Below are 23,699 nucleotides of genomic sequence, written 5' to 3' on the forward strand. Positions count from 1 at the left end.
AGGCATGCGTTCTGTATTATTGCACACTGAGCTCTGAGAGGAGTCACTTGGTGTCCTTTTCCCGTTCAACATTTTGGCTTTAGTTATATTACTTTCATAGTATGAGCAACTGTTACATCAGCTCTGGCTGACTACGTTTTTTTAAAAATTTCAAATAATTACATGAAACATTAAATTGTATAATTGAGCATTCAAAAATAGATTAAATAGATTTTATGACTTAAATGTGTTGAAAATTTATTTCCATAGAAACGTCAGGTTCTTTTTTTTTCTGAGCCTTTAGAAATATGTCACCTATCAGTTAAGGGTAGATGACATGGCAAACATGTTAACCATCTCCCAAGATAGATAATTAAGTCTTGTCAGAGCAGGCAAATGGGTCCAAGGTCACCCTGTGAACAAAGAGCAGGAGGAGTGGTACCCAAGTTTCTGTGACTGAGTCTGGCTGAAAACCACGGCATGCTCAGATGTAGAACTCCTCCATGTCATTGTCCTCGGGACCAGCTGTTGCTGGGAGCAGGCGCACATCTTGGCCACCTGTGTGGCTTGGGAGTCCTGACAAGGGAGCTGTGAGGATGACTCTGTGGGCAAGGAGACACCAGAAGCTGAGAGAGCAGTAGCAGTTATTTCTGCGGGGCTGGGAGACCCTTTGGTGAGGAAAGGATGGGGATCCCAGGAGGTATCTGGGCTCACCTCACTGGCCACAGGCAGTGGTCCTTCCTTGGGACTCTTGTGTGCTGGCCAGTGCTGCTACATCTCTTGGAGGGGAGGGATGACTCCACTGTGTTGCAAAAACCTACTGGGTGCAGAATACGCAGAGACCACAGACAGGTCTGAAGAGACAGCCGCAGGCCCGTGTCCACATCTGTCTCCTGGGCCCCCTCTAAGTCATCAATGGACAGGAGGTGGCCGGGTCTCCACTCAGATGCACTGTGTCTCTGGGAACCAGTCAGTGGTGGCTGTGGTTCAGTTGGGGAGGGGCCTCCACTGGGCAAACAAAACAAAGACTTGCTCCTCTGGAAAGACCAGGCAGGTTGGAGGTGCTTGACTGTGGGTACACTCCTGCCCCGGGAAGCAGGGCCACCGGGCTAGACCCCAGGGATGGGCTGTTCTGCAGGGCTGTCTGGCTGATGCTCTGTGCTGTGCTTACAATGTCGATGGTTGGCGAAGGTGTGGGATGAGGCCTCTTCTCAGAGGAGCGGTGTGCTCTGCTGCCCCTGGGGACCTTCTTGTGTGTCCTCTGTGCCTGTGGAGAGAGGGCTCCATTAGTCAGAGGAGACACTGGGGCTCACTGTTAAATGCAGCACGAAACATATGCCATTCACTGGAAACTTCTAACTCTCTGTCTCCAAGACTGAGAAATACATCTGGCTCCTCCTTGTGACAGGGAATCGTACTGTGTAAAGTCCACATGTGAATGTACCAAAGAAAAGAGGCGCAGAGGAGCCAACAAATGGAGATGAGAATCCTTAGACGTCTCCCCGCACTCCCCAAAGCTCTGCTACCTCTGTTTCTGCTCTCCAGCTTGGTGCACACAGCAAGGCTTTAGCTGAGGAGGACTAAATGCCGCCCACACTCTCTCACATTTCTAAGGGCTTCTCATTCCTTGGACTTGTCTGTTCGTACATTTACTTGTTGACTTTAAGCAATGTGATTTCCTGTCACAATGAGGAACCAGTCGTATCCCCCTCACCCCTAGATCGAGATATGCTTGAACAATTTGAGATCACATCAGCATGGGACCAGATGCCAGCATGTATGGTTTCCCAGGTGTCTTGTGACTCTTCCTGGAGAGACATGAGCAAACATCTATTTGACCAGATAGGGTACTGATGATACATTAAGTCCAGCTTGGTGGCCAATGAGTCCACTAGGTTACTTACAGTAGCCACTCCGTAGTAGCTGTATCACCACAAAAGCCCGGCCTAGCATGAGTGATGGATGACTCTCGAAAGCTGTAGCCTTTGCTATCCCTACCCAACTCGAAGGCAGCTCCATGAGTCTCTCCCCAGCAACTCTTTACTGTTTTTATCATCTTGGAAAGGCCTTGTGACTCTTAACTTTCTCAGTGTCCTGAGACACTCAACTTCCTGCAGCTCCTTCCAAGAGGGACTGTTTCTATTCAGAGAAAGTAGTTTCTTAACACCAAGACACAATCTAGTATGGGCAGTATGCTTCCACCAAAGAGAAGGTGTTGGGGCGAGGGGGGGGGGGGGGGGGGGGGTCAGCATTATTTACATGCTCATAGGAACTACAGGTTCCTTTCTACATTTTACCTTTCAGGAATTAGGTACAAGAAGGGAATGGTTGCTTCCTGATGAATCGTGAGGACGCTTGATAGGGAAGACGGTTTCGCCCTTCATCTCCTCACTCTGCTCATGTTTCACCCACCAGCCCCGCTCAGCTTAGTAGTTCACCAGGACCTGGTACCCTCTGCGTGAAACCGGGCCCTTTGGTCATACACACTTCACCCGCTCTGCTTCTCTCCAATGATTCCTCTGGCCCAGAACCAAGATTATAATGCGAAGTTTCAATTAAACAATAGGTTTGAGGACAGTGGGTCTGGATTTATTTAGGAAAGGTGCACCTGATTTATGAATCCCCTAGATAACAAAGTTTCTGCCAGGGTTTTACTTCTGGTGCCTGTGGCTGCCCCCAGACCCGTCTGTCATCTTCTTTGGTAGCTAGAAGAGGGGCATTTCCTTCTAGCAGGCTGCAGCACTCATCTTCATAACAGACATTCCCACCTTCCCCAGTAATGAGGAACCTGGTCTCCACAAGCCACCTAGGAGCCATTGTTCAGTAGAATATGTATCCATTGAGTACTTCTCATGGGCAAAGGAGGGGCAGCTACAATGGAAACGACTCTGGTTTGACCACAGGAATTTACTTTTTAAACATTGAAATGATAGAAGGCAGAATAACAGAGACTAGAGGATGGGATGGTTGGCCCCTAGGGGTACTGGGAGAGAATGCATCTTCCCAGTGGGGCAGAGCAGACTTCAGTGGAGGTGGGTTCCGAATCACACACAATACAGGACATGGCATGTCAAAAGTAGGTGTCTTCCTGGCAGGATGGTGTGGTAGGAAGGAAGGGAGTTGGATGGAGGCAGGGAGCCCATTCAGAAGCCACTGCCATGATGCTCCAGTTCTTATGTTTTGGGGACCTAAGCTCCACCTGCACGATACACACAGTCTGTCCTCAGCCATGGACTCAGAGCAGACTCTCCTGGGATGGTTTGCCTTGGTGTCTCTCTCTGTATTGCTCAGTCTGCAGCCTGTTTGGCTTTTGTCCCCATGACTTGCTGACCCTATTCCATCCATCTCCAGGGCCCTGCATGTCACAGTGGCATCCCAAAGCTGTTTTTATTACGTGTAGCTTCAGGAACTAAAGTCAATCAGCGGCAAGACGACTTCTGCAGGGCTGCAGAGATGGTTCAGGTGCCAAAGTGCTTGCTGCATAATTGTGGGGACCTGAGTTTGGATCCTTGGCAGCCATGGAAAAAAAGACAAACACGAGTCTGCCATCCCAGGGCTGAGGAGGGAGATGGGTAGATGCCTGGAGCTTAATGGCTAGTCAGCCTAGCTGAAATGGTAAGCCTCAGGTTCAGTGAGAGACCTTATCTCAGAAAAAAAAAAAAAAAAGGTGATAGAGTTTGTGAAAGCACATAGTGTTGACCCATGGCCTCTACATGAATGTGCACATGTGCACCCACACAAAAACATATGTACACCACACATTCAATACAATATTTTTCTCAGAGCCTAAATTATGAATGCTTAAAGGATATTATGCAAGGCCCAAGTGCACCGGAGACTGGTTAGCTGTTGTGAGACAAACCAATTTTCACCATCATTTAAGCTTGGCTGGGTAAGGGAGAAAACAGGATGAGCTTGTTGGGGGAAGAAAGCCCTGAAGGATGGCGACTTCTTCAGAGTCTGGAAAGACACAGTTCCTTGGGCACCTGAGTGTTGCTTGATTATTGACAAGCATGAGCGACAGTGCATCCACAGCTTCAGCACCTCTCCGGTTCTTAGTGAGGGAGCATGCAGTCTGGATCGACTTGAAAAGGGAAGCCAGTGGGCACAGCTTCGGGGCATGCTGAAGATCAAGGTTCCCAGTCAAGTGACCGCTAAGGGACATACAAATCTGTCACTCTCAAGGAGCACGATGGAATTAAATTTGGCTCAAAGTCCAGCATGGCAGGCAGTGGGCTGTGGGACTTAGCAGAGGATTCATGCTTTCCACAAGCCCACATGTGTTCTCTAGTTTCTACGACGCCATGAGGGCAGGAGGCCAGAGAAACACCACATCCTGCTGCTCTGAAGAAAGCTGGCAGCCACTCTGTTTGGCTGGGGGGTACAACATGTACAGTGGCGGTGCCTGCTGGGCGTGTGAAACTCAGGCTGGCACAGTGCTAAAGGACAACCGTGGGCATCCTGGGGAAGGAGGCTGTGGAGCCTCTCCACACCACCATCTTAGAGGCAGTGCTGAGGAACACGGGCATCTCCCTGGCTGCAGGTTGGGCCGTTCTCCAGCTTTAGCCAGCAGGATCTCATCTGACTAAAGACAGCTCACCCGTGCCAAGGATGGAGCCTCTCTGCCGTGTTTCCCCCGGGGCTGGCTCTGTTTCCTGCCTCTCTTGTCTACTTGACTAGGAACAACAGGGGCTGAGAGTGAATTCAGAAACTCTGCCCTCATGGATTTACCAGAGTGAAGCTTGGGCCTTCAGTGTTTGGTTGCCAGCTCTCAGGGGTGCCCCGGTGAGCCCCGGCAGTGAAGCGGAGCCGTGTGAAGGCGGCCACCCTCCCTTCTTTGGGCACAGTGTGGGCCGGATGCCCCCACTGGAATTCACAAGCTCCTTTCCTCACTATTTAAGGAACTCTCTCACAGCAGAGCAGCATGCATAAATTATCTGCCGAGGGCAAGCAGCCAGGGAGACCTGGCCGCGCTTCTCCTGTCACCAGGAAATTGGAATCCAGCTATGAGCTGGTCCTGAGACCGCAGCAGAGGCAGTTTTTCTGGTGAGGTGAAACCGTCTCCTGAGCCGAAGCACCTTTCTCAAAGGCTCTTACGAGGCTCATTCCCTGTCATGTGGTAGAAGCATTCCTTCTGTAAATGCTCGTAGAGGTGACTGGGTCCCCCTTCCAGGGCCTGGAGTGTCTCCCAGCTTGTTCAAGGTCAGGAAGCCCTGCTTCCGCCTCCTCTCTCTGAATAAGGCCATCCTCTCTTGCTCTGACCTTGGCAAAACCATGGCCTGCACAGCACTGTCTGCTGTCTAATAAGTCAGAGACAGACCTTTAAACTCAAGGATTAATAACCATGAGGGGCACCTCAAGGAAACTGGGTAACCGAGTCATGGGAACCCAGGGCTTTCCTGTACAGCAGGGGCTCCCCATAAGAAGGTGGGCTTTGCTCTCCGCTCACCTTCCTCTAGGAGGCGTCCATATTCTTTCTAAGGATACCATCGATGGCCAAAGCCTATGTCCCTTTGGAATGGTCAGGAGGAAAAGGCGGAGTCAGAGGAGAAGGACAAGGTCAACTTAGGTGGAGACAGCCAGGTACAATCTGTGACCCTGACATTTTGAGCAGGAGGCTGGAAGACTGTGAAGCAGATGACTGGCTGTGTGAATACTCGTACTTTCGGGGCTGGGGAGATGACTCAGAGTGAAGAGCACAGGCTGCTCTTCTAGAGGACCCACATTTGACTCCCAACACCTACACGGCAGCTCACAACGGTCTGTAAGTCCAGATCCAGAGGATCCGACGCCTCGTCTGGTCTCTGTGGTCCTAGGCACTCATGTGGCACACAGACTTACATGCAGGTAAAACATCCGTGCACATAAAATAAGTTAAAAAGAAAAAAGTTAGGAGTTTGAAGCCGATTTATCTGGAGTGTCATTTCCTACCCCCCTTTCCTCTCCACCACTATGGAACTGTGAGGACTCCTGTAAGCCCATTGATTAGAGCAATGTGCTAGTTTTACTCCTCAGAATGGCGGGCGCATGACTCAGGTCTAGAGAGAGGCATGTACTCCCTCCCCAGCTTTGGTAAAATGTCATCCAAGTGAAGATGATTCACCCCAGCTGAACTCCTGACAGACTATGTCTTCATCTGGCGCCTCCCCAAAGCTGAGTGATTCCTAAGAGCAACCCCTGGGTGCGGCCCTAGGCTAACACCCTCCTTAGCAAGCTAGCCGTAAGACTCTTCCTTCCTGTCAGCTGTGCTTTCTGAAATCCCATCCTGTGCGCTCTGGCCATCGGGACCGTCCAGTTCTATTCTGAAACACCAAAGCTTCATTCACGTCTTCACGAACACTGCTATCTATCTCTGCTTAGACACCTGCCCTTCCTCTGAGGCAAAGTGCGACAGGATGCTGAGAAAACATCGGCCACCTCTCTTCTGCGCAGTAAGAAGTATTCAGTCTCTTGGCACATTAACAGGAACAGGATTTCTAGACACCAGATATGCATATTTTAGTGTTAATAGGTACTTTTAAACACTCCAGAATTGATGGTAAAAAATGTAAATTCTTGCCAGGAATTTAAATGTATTTCAATTACTTCACATTCACCAAGATCTGGTATTATCATTGTATTTAGTTTTAGTCCTTCTGGTGGGCAATAGTGCTTCATCTTTATACTAATTTGTATTTCTCTAATGACCACGCCACTTCTGTCTCCAGGGTCTCCCTATCTAGCCCAGGCTAGCTCAAATTCCTTCTGCTGCGGCCCCAAGGGTTGGAATTACAGACTTGGACCACCATGCCTGACTTCAAGGGCACCTTTCCATGCCCACTGACCATGCAGATGACTCTGTGTGTGAAGTGCCTGTCCTTTGGACATATTGTGGACTTAATACTTTAAAGAAAACATAAGCATCACAGATATTACCAACCCACCTGGAAACTTGTGTTTATTATTTCTTTGTTTTGTTTTTCATGATTCAACATTTTTTATTTTTTAACACTTTTATTTTTAATAAAGACATTACATGTTTTTTTTTTTTTTAATTGCTGCTGCTGTGTGCTATTTTAAGAATGAGTTGTGGGAGTGACTCTGTTTGCTAGCAAGCATGACAGAGTCTGATCCAAGCAGAACTCTAGTAGTAAAAAGAGGCAACTGAGTCCTGAAAGTTGTCTTCCGACCTCACCCCTGCCGTACCTGCAAAGCGTGCGCAGGAAACTTGCTTCTAAAACTCTGTCGAGGTCACTTTAAGTGCTTTATGTGTATGTTAAATAATATGAATATAATAACTTGGTTTTTTTTGTTTTGGTTTGATTTTTGAGACAGGGTTTTTCTGTAATAATCTGCTGTGGGAACGAGCTCTGTAGACCAGGCTGGGCTCAAAATCAGAGATCGCTGGCTCTGCCTCCTGAGCGCTGGATTAAAGGCGCACCACCCCCGTGCCTGGCCTTGTCATTTGTTTTGAGTAGGAAAAGTCCCAAGGATTCTGGTATTAAACTAAGACAGCAGCTACAGCTAATGGTAGAGAACAACTGTTCATCTGCGAAAGTGCCTTGCCTCGGGAACCTTGCTTTTGGTAACAACAGTTGGCACCACTGGGAAAATGGAGCAAGGGGGGGTCTGGGGGACACCGAGGAGGGAGAGACTCCTAGGAGTGCTGGGAGCCGCCTCATCATCATCATCATCATCATCATCATCACATCATCAATCAACACGCACGCACGCACGCACGCACGCAACACACACACACACACACTCGTCACAAATGTACATATGGAGAGCAACCAGTCTTTCAATTGTCCCTGGGGCGTTCTTCACTCTCCCGCCAGCACCAGTATAAGGATCCCTGCCACTCATGTCTCGAAGTCTGTCAGGGGAGATAGGGTTTGTGGGATCACAGTGAGTCCAGGAGTGGCATGTAAAACAGCCCCTTGCCCTTCTAGGCTCAGAGTGCATTCCCACCCTTACCCCTGTGCTGTGTTTTCAGGCCTAGTGTGGCAGTCCACATTTCCAAAGAATGAGCCTCTGCCCCCTGACCCCTTGTCAGTCCGTGTGTGTGTGTGTGTGTGTGTGTGTGAATACAAATTTACAAAAACAGCAGTTTAGTTATTTCAGCTGCTTTGTGTGTATATGCAACAATAAAACTTGATTATTAAACAACTGACACTATGGAGGTTCCATTCTTGTTTGTGTATTCTAATAAAAATTTACTTACAAAAACAGATAGCGGGCCATATTTAGCCTACGGCCTTTAGCTTGTTGACTTTGGCCAATTGCTTTTCCTATAGACTGTAAAATCAATGCTCTAATTTTATCAACCTCTCACCTAAGCATGAATTAGGATTACTGTCTGCCTGTCTCTTTCAGTTTGGCCAGCCTTAAAGCCATGGCAACACCAGCCTGGGGCATCTCTGGCCATTGTCAGCCATGGCAACACCAGCCTGGGGCATTGCTCTTGGCCATTGGTCATCTTCCTCTGACCCTCTTAAAGCCATGGCAACACCAGCCTGGGGCAAGGCCACATGCCATTCACTGGCTCTTGGCCATTTCATGGCTCATAGGGCAAAGACAACAGGCAGTCAGCAAGGACAGGAAGGCGGCATGCCCTGCTGCCCACTCGCATGCCTGCAGCTCCTCATATGGGTGGGAGGAGGGCTGGTTCTGTTCAACTGGACCACCCAGTCTGCCTCGAGGAGGGAAGAGGCTAGTCTGATGGAGAAAGCGTCAACCATGGGGAAGCTTTGTGTTGTTTTGTTGTTATTGTGGTGGGTTTTTTTTTTTCCTGGACTTGAAAGCATTCATTCATGAATAACTGAATCTCTACCATCTTCCATAGATTAGAAATAGGCCATTAGAATTCAAAGGCAGCATTACTGGAAGACGGGGCCGGCTGACCACAGCGGAAAAGGAATACTAATGAAGCGGCCCGCCAAACATCTCCCAAACCTCCACTGGCCTTGGCCGGGCTTATATCACGGCTTAGACAACAGCTGGTAAACTCCTGGCACCTTAAACTTGGGCAATCCACAGCGCCATTTGGACAAATGGCTACATGTTTTTGCCAGAAATGATACTGGAGAAAATGTCTCAAGACTGAAGTTGTCACCAACATATGCCAGGAGGAACAGAATAGTTGAATTTAATCCTGTGGCACGGGTCAGCACTTCACAATCCTGAGTGCATTTGGGAGGCTTTAAAAAATATATCAAAAAAAAAAAAATCCAAATCTGTGGCAGCAGAAACAGCCTCTGGGGTGGGGTGGGGGCGGCAGGCAGGGCGTATGAAGCTCCTCAGGTGACTTTAATGTCCAGCCAGAGCTGTGACTTCTTTGACTTTCTAATGGCTCCTCATGCCTCAGCTTTTGCTTTTCTTTTTCAAGGTTCCATAGCCGTTTCTATGGCCACTGAAATGGCTGGCTTGAGTGGCTATGTGTTTTCGTGACGACACATGACTCTTTCTAGAACCGTAAGAACACTTTTTGCTGATCTACATGAAGTAAGTGTTTGCAACTTGACAGCCCCAAAAGTTGGCTCTGGAACACGACCCAGAGCGCTATGGGGAGGGGACCACGGTTTTCCTCCTTGTCTAGTCTCCAGCTATGGCAGTTCACTTAGCATGCGCTCCTCCATTTTTACACAAGTATTTTGACTAAGTTACAGTGAACTTGTCTTCTTAGTTCACCTGTCTGGGGAAGAATACGGCAATGGAATTTCACTGCCACATCTCCTTCTCCATAACCTTTTACCTTGTTCTTATCTACAAATCTGTTTTTACAACAAAACTTGCTTGTTTGCCTTGAACCTCATCAGTTCCAACCATTTCTACAGCTTTAGAAGTTCGCTCTTGTGAGCTCATCTTTTCATTCACTTAAAACAGAGAGCTACTGAATACATTTGTAACTTGAATGCCCAGAACACCAAGACTGCTTACATCAGAGGAGATCGACTGACTCTCACAGAACAAAGAACTCTCCAGAGTTCTCACAGCCCAAGCTGCACAAAAGCTCCAGGGGCCTTCTTCAGAGCACAGGTAGTCATGGCTATTGGAGAGACTGAAGAGTAAAGACAGATCTAATTTTCCTCATAAACCTACTGGGAGATAGTGTTGACTACTGAGCTTGGTCTAATGCCAGTGTCTCTACTTCACAGAATTGGGGTTGGCACCCCAAAGTTTCCTGTGTTTATATGAGGTGCCCTAGGAGTGTTTCAGGAACTCCCATCCACCCTAAGGTGCTCTCTCCTGGCCAGAAATCTGTGTGGGCTTTTCTGGGTGATAAACTAAATGAAAATATTAAATAATAACAACTTGAAAACCTCATCCCTGAAGTGCTCATTATTTAAGAAGCAGGTGCAGAAACAGAAGGGCCTAGAGATGGGAAGAACTTGATATTCTGTAGCTAGAGTTTTCCTGCCTTGCCCAGTCAGGACAAATCATTGTCTCCTGCCAGTCCCACAGCCACTCAGACCTAACCAAGTAAACACAGAGACTTATATTGCTTACAAACTGTATGGCCTTGGCAGGCTTTTTGCTAACTGTTCTTATAGCTTAAATTAATCCATTTCCATAAATCTATACCTTGCTACATGGCTCGTGGCTTACCGGCGTCTTCACATGCTGCTCGTCATGGCTGCAGCTGGCAGTGACTCCTTCTGCCTTCCTGTTCTTTCTTTTCTCCTCTCTGTTAGTCCCGCCTATACTTCCTGCCCAGCCACTGGCCAATCAGTGTTTTATTTATTGACCAATCAGAGTAATTTGACATACAGACCATCCCACAGCAATATTCAAAAAAAGATGGTATATCAAAAGGATATCTTACCAAGGACAAGGTAAAATGCAAGCAGCTTTGTATGGCATAAATGATAAATGTATTTTCAGTGTCGCAATGATCTGACATTGGGTGAGTTGGCATTTGTCTGAAGACACATCAGCCATTTTTATCTCCTAGGGACAAAGGCTGGAGGACAAATCTGGGCCTGGGTCTCTGAGTGAAATTGGGACAATCCTGGAGTCACAGATGGCCTTCAAGGGGGTGGGGCAGATCCCCATCCTACAGCAGGCTTACTTCAGGAACACAGTGAGTTAGACTAGGATCCCAGAGCTGTTCACTGATTCTTAACTCTCCTGGCTTAGTAATCAGGTCCTTAGAACTTCTATAGGGCTGGGACAAACCTTGGTTCTACCTGGACCTGTCCTAACTGGAATTAAATTTATCTTTCATTTTCCAGAGTGAAGACTGATTTCAGATCAGTTCAGATTCTAGAGCATCAATGCAAGTGCTCTTGATCTGCTTTCTCTCTCCCTCTCTCTCTCTCTCTCTCTCTCTCTCTCTCTCTCTCTCTCTCTCTCTCTCCTCTCTCACACACACACAACACACAACACACACACACACACCAAAAAACAAACAAACAAAAAAAGAAACACCACCCAAAGCTCCTTCTAATTACATTGTGTGTGTGTGTGTGTGGTACATGTGCCACAGTGCATGTGTGAACAGTGGACAACTTCTCTTTACTATGTGGGTCCCAAGGTCATCATGCTTGGTAGCAAGTGCCTTTATCTGCTTAGGGTTTTTATTGCTGTGAAGAGACACCATGACCACGGCAACTAAGAAAACATTTAACTGCGGCTGGCTTACATTTTCAGAGGTTTAGTCCCTTATCATCTTGGTGGAAAATATGGCAGCATGTAGGCAGACATGGTGCTGGAGAGGGAGCTGAGAGTTTTATATCTTGATCCCCAGGCAGCAGAAGTGAACTGGCTGGAGCTTCTCAGACCTTAAAGCCCACCCCACTAGTGACACACCTCCCCAACAAAGCCACACCTCCCCCAACAAGGCCACACCTCCTGATAGTGCCATGCTCTATGGGCCAAGCATTCAAACACATGATTCTGTGGGGGCCATTCCAAACCACCACATCTGCTAAATCATCTTGCTAGCCCCCAAAAGCTACTTCTAAAGCTGAGTATTTAGGGCAAGGAATTAGCTCAGTTAGGACATTTGCCTAGTGAGCATGAAGCCATGTGTTCATTCTCTAGCACCACAAGATAATAATGATAATGACATGGAGTTAATTAGAACTCAGTTTTTATGGGTGGGTGGGTGGGGATCTATGTGCTTGTTGTACCCACATGTGGAGGTCAGAGCAGGGCTCTGCCTGCCTTTCTTTATCCTCCTCTATTGAGACAGGCCTCGCAATAACCAGAAGCTTGCTTGCCCTTTGTGCTAGGCTGGCTGGCAAGCAAGCTCTAGGAATCCACCGGTCTCTATCTGCCAGTACTGTGGATACAGACATATGCAGCCATGCCTGGCTTTTTATGTGAGTGCTGGGGATTCAAACTCACATCTTCATGTTTGCACAGCAAGTGCTCTGAGCCCCCAGCCATCTCCCCAGCCCCCAAAGCTATCCATTTTGCTTATAGTTGATTTCAGTTCAATTTGCAAATCTTATTACACTATTAACAAATCTGCAAATGTTAGCAAGAACTGCTTTAAAGGGGCCCTTTGAGGCTGAATTAATTTCCTCTAATACATTAAAAATGCATTGGATGCATTTATGTATTTAGTGGATTGACTTGTGTTTTCATTAGGGATGGATGCCTGGGATAGGACCCAGGGCCTCACTCATGCTAAGTAAGCAGTCTTTTACTGGACTTACCCACAGCAGTCCTATCAATAAAACCTACAATCAAATACTTAATAACTTGTAGGTTTAATCAGCTAAACATTTAAACAAGTGACCATTATCTTCCAAATTGCTTCAATTTTACACATTTGCTAAAATTTAACTCATGTGCTTCAACTTAATTTTTTTTTTTTTGTGGTGGTGGTGGTGTATTGAGGGTTTGGACCTAGGGGCTTGCACCATGATAAGCAAAGAGCCTATGATAATTATAAATGACATTTTAAAATCAGAACAAGTTCCTGATTTAAAGATTAAATTCTCTATGTGGTGGTCTAAATAAAAATGGCCCCCATAGACTCATAGGGAGTGGCATTATTGAAGATGTGGCCTTGTTGGAGGAAGTGTGTCATTGGGGAGCTTTGAGGTTTCAGAAGCTCAAGCCAGACCCAGTGTCTCTCTCTCTCTTCCTGCTGCCTGCTAATCCAGATGTAGAACCCTTAGCTCCTTCGCCAGTACCATGTCTGCCTGCACGCTGCCATGCTCCCCACCGACAATAACAGACTAAACCTCTGAAACTGTAAGCCAGCCCCAATTAAATGTTTTCCTTATTAAGAGTTCCCATGGTCATGGTGTCCCTTCACAGCAATAGACACCCTAACTAAGACACTCCAAAATTCACCAAATCGTTAAAGTACCAAACAAAAATGTTTCTAACTTACTATAAAAATGCCAGTATTATGAGTTTAATTTACCATTGTATTTTCAGTCTTAATTCTAAGGTTTTCTAAGACTAGGCAAGAGTTCACCAGGAGTACTGGTGTTCCATTCCAAGTAGTTTGGGGATGCTTTCTAGCTGACTGAGCCCGGGAGGTGTCCCAGCAAGGAGGGACAAGGATCCCTTTTACTGCTGTTGTAGCTGGGATTCCCCAACGTAAGGGGGTTGGCTCTATGGCCCATCTCCTTGCACTTACATCAGTATCTAATTCCACCCTCCTCAGACTCTGCAACCCCATGGCCAATTCCCACCACTTCTTATCAGCTCTCCCAGGCCTGTGGTTCTCCTCTGTTACTTACATACTTAACTAATTTTATACTTCTCGAAACTTCATTGCCTCTGCAGTCCTCTGGTAATGGGGTGCTCTTGGGTTCATGTAAGAGAAGGTAGCACTGAACTAGAAGATCCAGCCATTTGGAATGTCCCACTCGAGTGCAGTACCAAAGGCCTGACTGCAAGGCAGCTAGGCAACTGAAGGGGGAGGTCAGAGGTCAGCAACAGTACTCGCAAGTGGTTGCACTATTAGACCTTTGTGGTGGATGAATAAGGATGGCCCCATAGACCCTATATTTAAAATGCTTAATCACTAGGAGTAGAATTCTTTGACAGAATTAGAAGGATTAGGAGGTGTGGTCTTTCTAGAGGAAGTGTGTCACTGGGAGGCTTTGAGGTTTTCAAAAGCCCACACCAGGCCCACGTTTTTCTCTGTCTCTGTCTCTACTGTCCTGTGGATCAGGATATAGCTCTGAGCTACTGCTCTAGCATCATACCTGCCGCCATGCTCCTCACCGTGATGATAATGAACTAAGCTCTGAAACTGTAAGCAGGCCGCCAATTCAATGCTTTCTTTTTATAAGAGTTGCCTTGGTCATGGTGTCTCTTCACAGCAACAGAACAGAGACTGAGACCTCAAAGTATCTTTCAAGACAGGTAGGTTTTCTGTCTGGTTTCCATGTACCTACAGTATCATTCATGGTCCATCTTTCAAGGCAGGTAGGTTCCCTCTCTGGCTTCCATGGACCTACAGCAAGACTCATGAGCCACAAGCCTCCAGTCTCTATATCCTCCTGAAGTCCTGGTTCTACATGTTCATGCCATACAATCCTGTTCCTGCCACCATGGGACTGTGCCAAGGGTGGACATCTGGTAGAAGGGAAAGCAATTAGCAGGCTAGCTTTCTGGATTCTCCCATCCCACCAGACACAGAGGAAAGACAGTCACACCAAAATTTCAGTGGGAGTCTGAGGCTGTATCCAAAAGATAAACTGTTCTGATTGACCCCATTTTCTCATGTGAAGATTAGAGCCCATCTTTTAAGAACACTGGGAGGCTGTAAAACTGACTTCAATAGTGATCAAGCCCTGGAAACTTTCTCTTTGTCCTTATTAATATATCCTCAATCGTTTGCATCTTCCTCTTTTTGTGTGTGTGTGTGTGTGTGTGTGTGTGTGTGTGTGTGTGTGTGTGTGTGTGTGTGTGTAGGATTTATTTTACCTTACAGCTCATAACAAACCATGAAGGGAAGTCAGGGCAGGAATCAGGAGGCAAAAGGCCCCTGAAGCAGAGGCTATGGAAGAATGCTGCTTCCTGGCTTGCTCTGCTTTCTTATACACCCAGGACCACCTGCCCAGTGACAGTACCACCCAGAGTGGGCTGGGCTCTTCCAAATCAATCATTAATTAAGAAAATGCCCTATAGGCTTGCCTACAGGTTACTTTGATGGGGGCCTTTTGTCAAGTGAGGTTCCCTCTTTTTAGGAGATTCCAGCTTCTGTCAAGTTAACACAAAGCTACCCAGTGCAGCAGGGATTCAGGACAAACCAGAACCAGGGCTATGTTTAAATCAAGGTCCTTTGGACTCTCATGATGTGCTCACACGAGCATCCATCTACTTGTGCTCCTCACTGTTCTTGATCTACAAGGCTAGACTCAACAGCGATGAAGTCAGAATCTGTTTTTAGTCACTTTGATAGCTGTTACGATACTTAGAGTCCCACTATGATGTCCCTCCCAGATGGCTGCTAGAGAGGAAGAGAGAGAAGACATTTAATCATCATTTGTCTTTTAGGCTAAAAAACAATAGTGGGCCTATCTCTCTTGTGGCAGTGTGGAATTAAGCTCAGGTCTGAAATATTGTATCTAGGCAGCATTTCTTTATCAAGAAGAAAAATCATTAGTAAGACATAGTTGTCTAAATGGCATCTTATATAGACTGTTGTCTATTATCTGGGAGTGCAATCCACTGGACTATTAAAAAACACATTAATCATTTGAGTCTTTGGTTATATTTTTTTGCTGGATGTTTAAGACCATGAAGGTGGCATTAACTAACTGTTCCATTTGTTTTATGAGAGATAAGGTCTATGTCCCTGGCTTTCCTGGAACTCTCTATGTAGACCAGGCTGGCATTGAACTCAATGAAATCCACTGCCTCTGTCTCCAGAGTGCTGGGATGGATCAAAGGCGTGCACCACAGCTTCTGGATGGCCACTGTGTTTTACTGCTAAGCCAGCTTAGGATCAGGTCCTCAGTGTCACTTGGGTTTGGGAGGGACCATTGGCTCCTCTGGACTCCCCTTTGCTAGCTGTTCCCTTCACGTGAAGATAATAAGTCAAGGCCTTGCTTGACCATGGTTTCACCAGAAAGCACTGAGGAAGCATTCCTCTGTGTTGACCCTCTTCTTGTAGACCTGACACGGTTAGACTCACCAGCTGGGGTCTCCACGGCTCTCCTGAACAAGAGAATAGGTGCAGTGCCACAGATACAGAACATTTGAGATGTGCGATAGCCCCCTGGACCTCACCGAGTCTTCCTTTTAATTTCTGTGACCGTCAGCACAGCCTCCAGTTGTGGAGCACACAGGAGATCACTTAGTCCAGTCTGATACTTGTTACTTCTGTGCAGTATTCGGAGAAGCTGGGGCCAAACAAACATCTTCAACTGAACTGGATTAAGTGCGGATGATTTTGTTTTAACAAGAACCAGTCATCAGTGGCTCCATTGATTTAAGCAGAGGTTTAACCTCAGTGTATTAGACTCTGACTTTAGAAATTTGAATATCATCTCCATCATTTCCAAATCTCATTCTTTACACACTTTAACTTACCCAGACCTCTGTAACTTGCCTGTGTTTTCTCTATGTACAAACCCATCTTTACTAAAGTCATTTACTGTCCTCCCCCTTAATACTACAAGGCACAGTGACATTAACAAACACATTTACCATCTGCTGTGAATTTTTTTCCCCCACTGGGGAGTACAGGAGACTAGGCATTGTCTCTACCCTCCTCATGAAGTCCAATGACAAACCAGAGTTTGATTTCACCCTGGGGAACCAACAAGCTTATTGGGCTCACTTCTGGAACTTGGGTGAGGAGTTACTGCAGAAGCCTGAGGGGCTCCAAAGCAGCTGCACCCCAAAGTCTTTACCCAGCATAATGACAGCTTCCTCACAGGCATGGTGGAGTCCCCACTCCCTAGCCTAGATACCCTAGCTGGTCCCCAAACCACTAGGCCATGTGTAACCAGGGCAGGTTACAACTGGCTAGGAAGAGAGGCTGGATGCTGAGGAGGGATAATGACCCTGCCCAGACTTTCATTTGATGAAGGAGCATCGGCAGTCAAAAGGTCCAGCAGTGGTGATCTTCTGCATGCAGGAGTCAGAAGATGGTGGTTTGGCACAGAACAGTGCTTTCTCAACCTTCCTGATGCTGTGACTCTTTAATACAGTCCCTCATGTTTGTGGTGACCCCAACCGTAAAATTATTTTTGTTGCTACTTCATAGCTGTAATTTTGCTACTGTTATGAGTCAAATGTAATAATATCTGATATGCAGGTTATCTATATCTAGCTTTCCCACAAAAGGTTGTGACCACGGGTTGAGAACCACTGGCTTAGAGGATAGTGCTCGGCAACGCTAGTTAAATGAAAGAAAGCTGAGCCAAAACAAACAGAGGATAATGTACAAATTAATATTATGTATACACATGCTTATTAGCCACAGAGGCTGTGTAAGTTCCCCAGGGAAACTATGGTCTTTATATAATTTATGTAGCATGTAGACTCATTCACCATAACGTGGTTTGATTTGGAAGTTTGAAGTGAGTGTAAGTAGCAGATATATAACAAAAAGATGGTTAAAGTGATGTGTTAACATCCAGCAGAACTTAAACCAAGAAGCCCAGTGAAAACTGTGGTGCGGAGCTACTATAGTAATAATTTTGTTTAGGAAGAGGGTCCTCTCTTCCCTCCCAGGAGTGAGTATGCCATTAGTTGTTTTCTACTGTAGACATTTTCATACCTGAGAAAAAGGGAGGATGAACCTCTATTGGAAATACTCTCTCGCTTAGGTGGTGCTCTGGGCACACACTGCCTTCATTCTTGGGCTGTGTTGTGGTTATCTTCTTTCATCTTCGTCTATCTCTGTTCTCTAGCCCAGGAGATCTGATGGTCTTTCCTGGCATCAATGGGGTGCTCATACATGGGTTCACAGACATGCATGCAGGTAAGCACCCAAACACACAAAATAAGAATAATTTTTTTTTAAAGAAAAACTTGTTTAGAACACACACTTGGTTTTGAAGGGTCATCTCTGACTATAAATAATATGTAAGGTCATTGGTTGAATGGCAGAGAAGCACACATGGCTTCTTACGAGGAAAACCAGGAATGATATTTGAGCTTTTAGCTGATGTCTAGCTGAGACGCTTCCTGGCTAGAAATGATTTTTCTTAGGATGACTAGGTAATAGTCAATAGCCTATGCCCATAGGCTCATTGCAATCTGTCTGCATGCAAAATTGAAGTTCCTTTCTCTCTTACTGAAAGAGATCAGTAGGGCAATATAATACATATTGCTATTTTCCACCATAGAGGCCACCTTTACCTGCAGTGGCCAGGCAGCCCAGTGTGTATATTTTTAATCAGCCATCCCTCTTTTCCTCTAGATAGTTTCTCTAGAAGATGGAGCTCAAGTGCTGAGTTTTGTCTATGAAACTACTAAGTGCACTCTCCTTTGGCTATTAAGAACAAACACCTACCACATGCCACATGAAGAAAGGGAGAATTCATTTAAGAGACTACACTACACCTGTGGTGAGTTGTTGTTTTGAGTGTGAAATGTCCTCGTAGCTCATGTGTTTGGAACATACTCTCAGATGATGCCACTGTTGGAAGCTTAACAAAATATGTTTAGGAGGTAGCCTCTTTGGATGACGTGGGTCACTAGGGGTGGTTTTGAGGTTTGATAGCCGCACTTCCCTTTCTGTCCATTCTCTGCTTCCTGTCTGCAGAGGCGATGTCACCAGCTGCTTCTGGCTTTTGTCACCCCACCATGGTGGACTGTCTCCCTTGAACTATAAGGATTAAACCTTTTCTCAGAGACAAGTCATTCTTGTCCACCATTTTGTCACAGCCATGGCAAAGGCAGCTAATATACCGAGGAGACACCTATAGGTGCGAGACCACAGCCCCAGGATATGTGGAGCTGCAACTCTGAGACCTTGTCTCTTCTCTGCAAGTGAGAGCCATTCCTTCCACTCAAAGTGGGACAGTTTTCCCTCCCTAGTGTAAAATGCAGCTTCTGTCTGATGCCAAGTTTTTGCATGTGGGAAGCCCACATTAGGTATATCAGCTCTAGCCTGGAGCCCAACACATTGTATTAGCTACAGCCAGGGAAGCCAGACTGGGTCAGACCAACACTATATATCAGCTATACCCAAGGAGGATGGATTGGGTCAACCCAACACAGTACACCAGCTACAGCCAGCAAAGTCAGGCTGGGTCAGCCCAACACAGTACACCAGCTCCAGCTGTGGATGGGTAGAGTGGCTTTCAACCAAGGCCTGCTGGGGAGGGGATATCTCAGCAAAATATAGAGCTGCCCAGCCCCTGCCACAGAAGGGGCAGCTTCACCCTTTTCCTCAACCTCCACTAAGTGCTTCAGTAGAAGCAGTTTCTCATAAACCGCTAAATTCTATTTCAGTTACATGCATGCCAACCCTGCAGGAAAGGAGAACACTGAAAACCATCTTGTTGACATGGAATTTATATAACAGGAAACCCGTGCAACCTCACGCTTTAGAAAGTGACAGGAAATGAGCGGCAGCACACAATGACTCAGGTGCAGCCCGCCTTCCCGTCCCAGGTACCTTCTTTGCTTTCCAGGGTGTTATTCTCCTTTGGAGCAGTCTAAGCAGTCACAGATCCACTCAATTCCCACAACGAAGATTTCAGCTAAGCAACATGCTAGGTTCAGACAAAAACGACCTACATTTCAGAACTTTCCAAAGACTGTATTTTGTATAACGTACACTATGCAAAGGCAGAAAAATGTATTTGAAAAATGAATATGATCATTTCATCCCAAAGGATGTTTACACGTGTTCTGAAGTTTTTGGCATAGCTTACCAGGAAATCTTAGCATACACAAGGACAGTTCTTGCTTGACTGAAGTTAACTGAAAACTTTTAGACTCTGATGGATTAATAAACATTGCTTTTATGAATAGAATCTTCATAATTGAAGTTTTAGAAGATAGGTGGATTTTTTCCCCCAGCATCTCCCCTCCTAACATATTCTATAGTTTTTATTGTATTTCTTTTTTGTTATCTGATTCCCCTGCTAGAAGACAATTTCACTAAGGAAGGGACTTCTGGTTGGCTGCATTCAGAGATCACAGTGCCTGGCATGGAGAAGGCAGCCTATGAATTGTCTGAATGACCAACTGGTTAAAGTTACGCACGATATAATTTCCTCATGACCTACAGATTCCAGGAGAGTGTGATTCGAGCAATGCCTTGAGGGTTAGTTATAGTAGCGGGTGCTGTGTCTGGATTAGTACTCTAGGACTGAGTGTCTGGTCAATGTCCAGGCTGAACAAAAATGACTAAAGCAGCCACTGTGCATGTGATCGCCATCTCTCAATGAAGACATTTTCAGGACTCTGCCTCGAAGCTCATTTTGACAGACAGCAACTCTTTGTGGCAGGATGCCTGCTTTTTAAATCTTAGAAATATTTATTCTTATTTGTTTTTATGTGTGTGTGTTTGTACATGGATAGGTGCACAAGCGTGGGGATGCTCTAAGAGGTCAGAAGGTGTTAGACTCACAGGAGCTGGACTTACAAGTAGTTATGAACCACCCAATGTGGATGCTATGAACCAAACTGGGTCCTTCATAAGAGTGGCAAGGGGGAGCTGGACTGTGGTGGCGCACGTCTTTAATCTCAGCACTCAGGAGGCAGAGGCAGGTGGATCTATGTGAGTTCGAGGCCAGCCTGGTCTACAAAGCGAGTTCCAGGAAAGGCACAAAGCTACACATAGAAACCCTGTCTCAGAAAACAAAACAAAACAAAACAAAAAAAAAAAAAAAAAAAGAGGCAAGGGTTCCTAACCATTAAGCCATGTCAACATGACTCTCTACTTCAGATCCTCATGGATCTAGTGGCTATTACTCTTTGTGCTAAGTGTGTGTCTTTATCAGGCATCTTAAGTCTTTTTTAAAAATGTGATATCTGCTTATGAGTACACAAAAAGGAAGACACCTCGTATTGACTAGATACTCCCCTTCTTGAGTAATGTAGAGTTCAGGGAGGAGCCGAGTTGTTTATAGAAAAAACAAAAATCAAACATTCTTTTCTCTGCTGGAAGAGTTACAAAGAGAGGAAGAGGCTCCTAGACACAGAGTTTGGACAAAGTGGAGGGGAGAAGGGAAATGCGATCTCAATCTGAACAAGGCAACTGAGAAACTACACAATCGAGATTTTCCACAGTGTAGAACTACATCCACGGCACAAGCATTTTGTCTTAAAAAGTATAATCTGAAAAGAGCTTTAGGGAACTGTAACGGCTAATTTTGACTGTCACCTTGGCTGGATTAAGACTGCCTGGAGGGGCTGGAGAGATGGCTCAGAGGTTAAGAGCACTGACTGTCGGTGTGTCTTCCAGAGGTCCTGAGTTCAATTCCCAGCAACCACATGGTGGCTCACAACCATCTGTAATGAGACTGGTGCCCTCTTCTGGCCTCAGTCATACATGCTGTATACATAATAAATAAATAAATAAATCTTAAAAAAAAAAAAAAAAGACATGCCTGGAGATGCCTGGGAGGTGTTTGTGAGAACATTTGCAGAGAGGCTTGACTGAGGAGGGAAGACTCTCTCTAACAGTGGTGGCACCATTGTCTGTGATGGGGTCCTATGCTGAATAAAAAGAGAACAAGGAGAAAGCTGCCTGAGCACCTGCACACGCTCCTCGGTGGCTTCCTGATCTGCTGAGATGTGAGCGGAAAGCCGCATGCTCCTGAGGCCACAGCTTCAAGTTTCCTGCCGTCATGCCCTCCCGACACAGTGAGTCCAAACAAGCCCCTCCTCAGGGTTCTGTCTGTCACAGCAGTGAGAAAAGTAACTAGCGTAGGAACAGTTGTGCCAATAAACAAACAAACAAATAAATAAATAAAAGGTATTTTCTTCAGTGCCTTTCCTCTTGTGGCCCTGATATCTTATTTTTTTTTTTTTTTTTAAATCGAACTATACATTCTTACTTTGGAAAGTAACTTAAAGAGATGGACAGGTGTGCACCTCAGTTTACAGCAGGAGGCTGTTCTCTGCACCAAAACAGGTCAACAGTGACCATTCTCCAAAACTGGGAGGTGCTGTTTACTGCCTCTGCCTGAGGTATTGAACATGCCGCCACTAAACTGGCTTAAAGAGAAGTTCTGCATTCCTTAGTCCCAAGGTAAGAATCACTTTTCTTTCTCTTCCAGTAATTCCTCATCTTCAAAAGCCTGCACCTAGACAGACTTTATAATCACTGAAATGTGTAGATGACCTTTGACACCTTTCAGTGTTTCCTTGGAGGCGGAGTCCAGGCCGAGCCTTCTACGCTTGTCCTTTCATTTATGTTACTAGAAGGATCAAGAGAGGACAATTCATGGCTCTGGAGAGGAAGTGATCTCTACAGCAGCCATCACATACATTTGGGTCTTTTAGTACAAATATAAGTCCTTCGCATTTTGTTAACTTTTACTGGTGCAACTGCCATACTTTGCATAAAAAAACTTGTAGTCTTCAGATGCAGAATTGTTTTTCCACACATTTCAAGAGCAAAGGCTAATGTTTAGTTTATTCAATAATAAAGCAAGGTGCCCTGGATGCAGTTTGGATCCAGTCATCTGAACTGTATCACTTTACCTCATCATGTGGGGGGGGGGGGAAGTTCTGGTGCTTAAAGCCACAGTCAACCCAAATGGTGAAACTTTACCTGTGATCCCAGCAGGCACAATTTTTCCCCCAGAGTCACTGAGGCCCCAGGGGCTACTGGTTCTTTCTCTTCAGTAGTCAGTCAACATGAAAAGGATCATAGAGGCTGAGGCCTTACTGGTGATGAGCCAGAGGCCAGTGTCTGGGGCATGTAGGAAGTGTTCTACCCCTGAGCTACATCTCCAAACCCAAAGCAGTGCAGGAAAAACAAAACCCTCTTCCCATGGGACTGAATGACCTATGGTCTCAGAGGCCTGGCTTGGAAAGCAGTGGTCGGGTAAAGCCAGGGGTAGGCATTCTTTAACTTCCATGTTTAATTTTGAGTTTGGACTGTAATCGCTTGTCTCTGATGAGTGTGGGACACACCCATGCTGGGGTACAGGAGAAAGGAGCTTGAGGGTAGCAGTCTGGAAAGGTTGGACACAACACAGCTCCCTAAAAAAAAAAAGCACTCCAGGTGGTGGTGAGGGGCTACTTCAAAGCATCGCCCACTCCTTCAAATGTTGACAAGGGCCGTGGCAGCAAGTGTGAAAGTGGAGGGTGGGGCAGCAGAGAAAAATTCGAAATCTCCTCTACAGACTCGTACCATTTTCAAACCTTGGGCTTCTCACGTAGAAATGGAGAATACACTGGGAAACCTCTCCGGGTGAAAGATCGGATTTAGGGCTCTTATCAGGAAGTTCCCGGTGAGAAGTCTGTGTCTTCCACACCCAGAGAGCTGTGAGTGTTTAGGAGCTCAACCCGGGGTGACACCTGGAAAAACTGCCACATGTGTCTACAGAGCCAGCACTGTTGCATGGCGGCTAAAGGAACCAGAGGCAGACATCTTTGCACCTCTGCTCCTGCTTGGAAGAGTATTGGATGCCCCATCCCGGTCTTAGGATGGACAAGGCCATCGCGCTCTTCTTTGCCCTAACTACATGGCTTTCGCACAACGGACCCGCAGACAGACAGACACAGACAGATGTCAGACGACCTCTGTACCTGCAGAAGGATCTTGTTGCCATCGTGTCCTCAGTCTGCCAGCGCCCCTCGCTGATGGGGCTGCAGGGGTTGGGAAGGAGGGGAACCAGCTG

The 23,699-nt window shown here is 46.3% G+C and overlaps 1 protein-coding gene across 1 annotated transcript in view; it reads right to left on the reverse strand.

Moving 5' to 3' along the window:
- Positions 1–419: 419 nt before the first annotated feature.
- The window catches only part of LOC114693810 (protein FAM124A), a 51,877-nt gene continuing 28,597 nt past the window's right edge, over positions 420–23,699 (reverse strand). The window contains 6 exon segments of the mRNA XM_028870337.1: positions 420–540; positions 543–842; positions 845–1,036; positions 1,039–1,246; positions 23,608–23,636; positions 23,639–23,699. Of these exon segments, the coding sequence (XP_028726170.1) occupies positions 464–540; positions 543–842; positions 845–1,036; positions 1,039–1,246; positions 23,608–23,636; positions 23,639–23,699 (867 nt within the window). The 3' untranslated portion in view covers positions 420–463.

This window comes from Peromyscus leucopus, unplaced genomic scaffold (assembly GCF_004664715.2).
Source record: "Peromyscus leucopus breed LL Stock unplaced genomic scaffold, UCI_PerLeu_2.1 scaffold_244, whole genome shotgun sequence".
Taxonomy (NCBI): domain Eukaryota; kingdom Metazoa; phylum Chordata; class Mammalia; order Rodentia; family Cricetidae; genus Peromyscus; species Peromyscus leucopus.